At 39.6% G+C, this 3,457-nt stretch overlaps 1 protein-coding gene across 1 annotated transcript in view; it reads left to right on the top strand.

Annotated features, from left to right (window-relative positions):
* The window catches only part of cdv3 (carnitine deficiency-associated gene expressed in ventricle 3), a gene marked incomplete in the record, with an annotated part of 6,034 nt that extends 3,235 nt beyond the window's left edge, over positions 1-2,799 (top strand). The window contains 2 exon segments of the mRNA XM_014008351.1: positions 302-464; positions 546-2,799. Coding sequence (XP_013863805.1) covers positions 302-464; positions 546-672 — 290 coding nt within the window.
* Positions 2,800-3,457: the final 658 nt, after the last annotated feature.

Genomic DNA, 3,457 nt, shown 5'->3' with positions numbered 1-3,457 from the left:
AAATGGTCCCGTCCGTGTAATATATTTTTATATTATTATTTTAATACATTTTTAAACTTTTAGTTTAAAAACTATAAAAACTAAACAGCCTACAGTATTTTTACAGTCAAAATATATGTTTATTAAATAAAGTCTAATGTTACAACTAATCATGGATCCCTTTAAGATTATAAGAAGTTTCTCTCTTAACAAAATATAAATAAGTTGATTCTAGGAGTTAATAGTAAAACTATTACATGCAGGGATTTTTTTTAGTTAATATTTGGACAAATTATTAATTGTCTGCCTAATGAAYACACAGAGGAAGTGGAGGTGCCCGAGGCCAAGCCTGCTGGTGTGTATCGACCTCCTGGAGCTCGACTTACTCCCAGTAGACGAGGCCCAAGCCAGGGCCCCCCTGAGATCTTCAGCGACGCACAGTTCCCCTCCCTGCTGTCCACCGCCAAGCACGTCGAGACACGCAAGTAAGCCGAAGTCCAGCGAGACCAGCTGGCTCCATGCGCTTGAGATTTATCTAACTAATCTAACGCCTGTTTGGGTTTCAGAGACAGAGAAATGGAGAAGACCTTTGAGGTGGTGAAACACAAGAACCGTGGCCGGGAAGAAACCACCGGCGCCTCCATGCAGCAACTGCAACTTGACAACCAGTACGCCATCCTGGGGGACAAGTAGAGCTCTGCTTCCCTTCGTCCCCTGGCCCCTCCAGCACGGTCCTGCTCAGCCCATTAAAGGAAGCTGAAGTCCAGCTGTGTGGACTGCAGTCCTAACAGAGCTCCTCCTGCCACCACCATCATCACACACATACACACACACACACACACACGCGCGCGCACACACTCAATCATACATAAAAACCCCTGCAGTGACTCCCTTTAAATAACACATTTGGTCAGCGAAACTAAAGGACTGCGTCTGAAGGGGCTGMGAATCCCACCATGCGGCGCTGCAGCAGCAACAAAAGGAGGCCTCGTTGTCCTTTGTGGACTGTTCTCAGAGCAGCGGTCGCGTGGCGCAACTTCTCTCTGGACTTCAACTTGCTTCGACAAAGCCACAGAGGATCAAAGATGACTTCAGAYGAGACGATTTTACAAACTTCTGTGAAAATATCTATTTTTCTGCAAGACGGCTACGACCCAATCGCACGTGGTTATTTAGAGGAGTGTGTTTGAGTTGCAGGGGGAGGGGGAGGGGATCCTACCTCAGCGGCATAGCTGGTGGTGACAACATGGACTGAGCTTTTCTTGTTTTGCTGTGGTGGTGAAAAGGGGGACTTAACAGCCAACCTCTCCACGTGCAAGTTGGCCTTCAGGCTCTTTAATTTAGAAACTTGAAAGCGTTGTTTTTCATTCACATGCTGATGATGGCACTCTGCAGAAAATCTATGAACAAGAAGCGACCGGTTGTGTTTGTCATTTAGAATATACTACATAAAGTGGCCTTACTCGTGGGGATACTGTCATCTGAAGTGTTGTCTGATTGGCCAGCGCCTGCATCTGGATCTCACCACTTTGTGGGGAGGGGGGGGAATGAGAAAAATATTTCAAAAGATAAGAGTTTTATGCAGGAATGTAGTTTTGTTGTAGTTTGCCTGATTACAGCTACTAACTGTTTTCATATCAGCTGTTTGGTTTAATTATCTCTTCAAAAGTCTAAAATAATGATAATCGAAGCTTGTTTCTAATCTGATACCATTTCCTTTTGCTAACAAATGTTTTCCATGGCTTTGACATCAGTCATAAATATTGAAGTGATGTTTGGGGGAGCGGACAACTTAAGCACATCTTTTCTGGTTATTAGCCCAATTTGAGATCAGAACTTCTACAGTTTGCTGAAAGTGGTCATTAGAGCCCCTTGTTTTAAGATCTTTTTAGTTATTTTTTTTCTTCCTCTCAGAAGTAACCCAACTCTTAGCCTTTATTGAAGTTATTTTGAACAATAAATCAAAGAACTGGCTCTGCAGAAAGTTTCTGCATACTGCCACGCAACTGAGAGTTAAATGAGTGTTTACTGTAAGAAAAACTGGATTTCTGTGCTTTGTATGTTCTTCCCATGATGCTGTCAGAGATCTTCTTTGACACGCTTTTGGTGGACGTAGTTCTTACGTGTTTGCAAAAAGAGAGCAGTCGAACCCGAGGTAAATATAAACYGAGTTTAGGACATTTTTATTAGTGTCCTTTTCCAGAAAAGCTTTCTGTCCATGTGAACCCAAGCCTTGTATCAACATTCTGTTCCTCTAACACATGAAAGAACATAATTCCTTTTGTGGTCTCATTTTATCAGAATACTTGTTCCTTTTTTCCCTCTTTGCACATGATGAATAAATTAAAGTTCCGTCTCTTTTGAGGAAAAAAAGCATCAAATGATCTTATACCAAGCATATTAACAAATAAAAATGGCATTTTCTCACAGATTTATTTCTTTACGCTCCTCTGGTTTTCTGCAATATTTGTAATTAATGCCTGAATACTCTTAAAACATGGATGAAAATTTTTACTTCAGATCACCCCAGTAGAGTATAAAGTTTTTTTTACTAAAGCCAGATTAACAGGTTGGATCCATCCTTTTTCTGATCTAATTTACTGGTTTCCTCAACTCCACCCCACTTTTCAGTGAAATATGGTCTTCAAATGTAAATCTTTACAAAATATAACGATTTAAAACAAAATTGAATGAAAGCATCAATATTTTTAGGTGATGTACTTCARCTGTAATCAGTTTTGCCCTTGGTGCAAAAACTGAGGCTTAATGGTTATGTGCTCTGTACCATTGCTCAAAATAAAGTTTGAAAAAGAAATAAAAGGCCACCATTTGCTGCGTTCCATTAACGTCCAGAAACGACAAACCATCGGAACAAGGATTAAGTATAAAAGTTGAATGTGGAGAAATAGGCAGATACAGTTATTTGATTAAAACACTTGCAAAAATTACATTTTGTCAAAATATAACAAATAAATGTGTTAATGTATCATTTCAATGAGCTGTCTGAAATATCCTAGTGAATTAAGTAAAAAAAGGTAAATTACTCAGATCTCACTAAAACCAAACTACAAACTAACAGTTCATAAAACAATCTATTTGCTTTCATCAATAATGAGTACAAATCTGCTGATTTAACAGCCATATTTTTGACAAATGTGCAAACCTTTTATAACTGGACCATGTTATGTTATAACCTCATCTTATCAAACTATTCCAATGATTCGTGTGGTGATGAAGAGGAAGGCCGTTTTGTTAAAAGCAACCCTACATTTTGGGATGCTGCACTCACCTGTAGAGGTCGCCCTTGTGACTCTAGTCGTGTTATCTGATCTCAAAGAGACAAACTTTCTTAAAGGTGGAGCAGCAATGTTATGAAGAATTGTATAAACTAAACAAATGTTCGCATAAAATATCATATATATGTGTGTGTGTGTGTGTGTGTGTGTGTGTGTGTGTGTGTGTGTGTGTGTGTGTGTGT

This window comes from Austrofundulus limnaeus, unplaced genomic scaffold (assembly GCF_001266775.1).
Source record: "Austrofundulus limnaeus strain Quisiro unplaced genomic scaffold, Austrofundulus_limnaeus-1.0 Scaffold49, whole genome shotgun sequence".
NCBI classification, from domain to species: domain Eukaryota; kingdom Metazoa; phylum Chordata; class Actinopteri; order Cyprinodontiformes; family Rivulidae; genus Austrofundulus; species Austrofundulus limnaeus.
The sequence above is the reverse complement of the archived record's forward strand: the minus strand, read 5'-3'. Positions and strand labels throughout refer to the sequence as shown.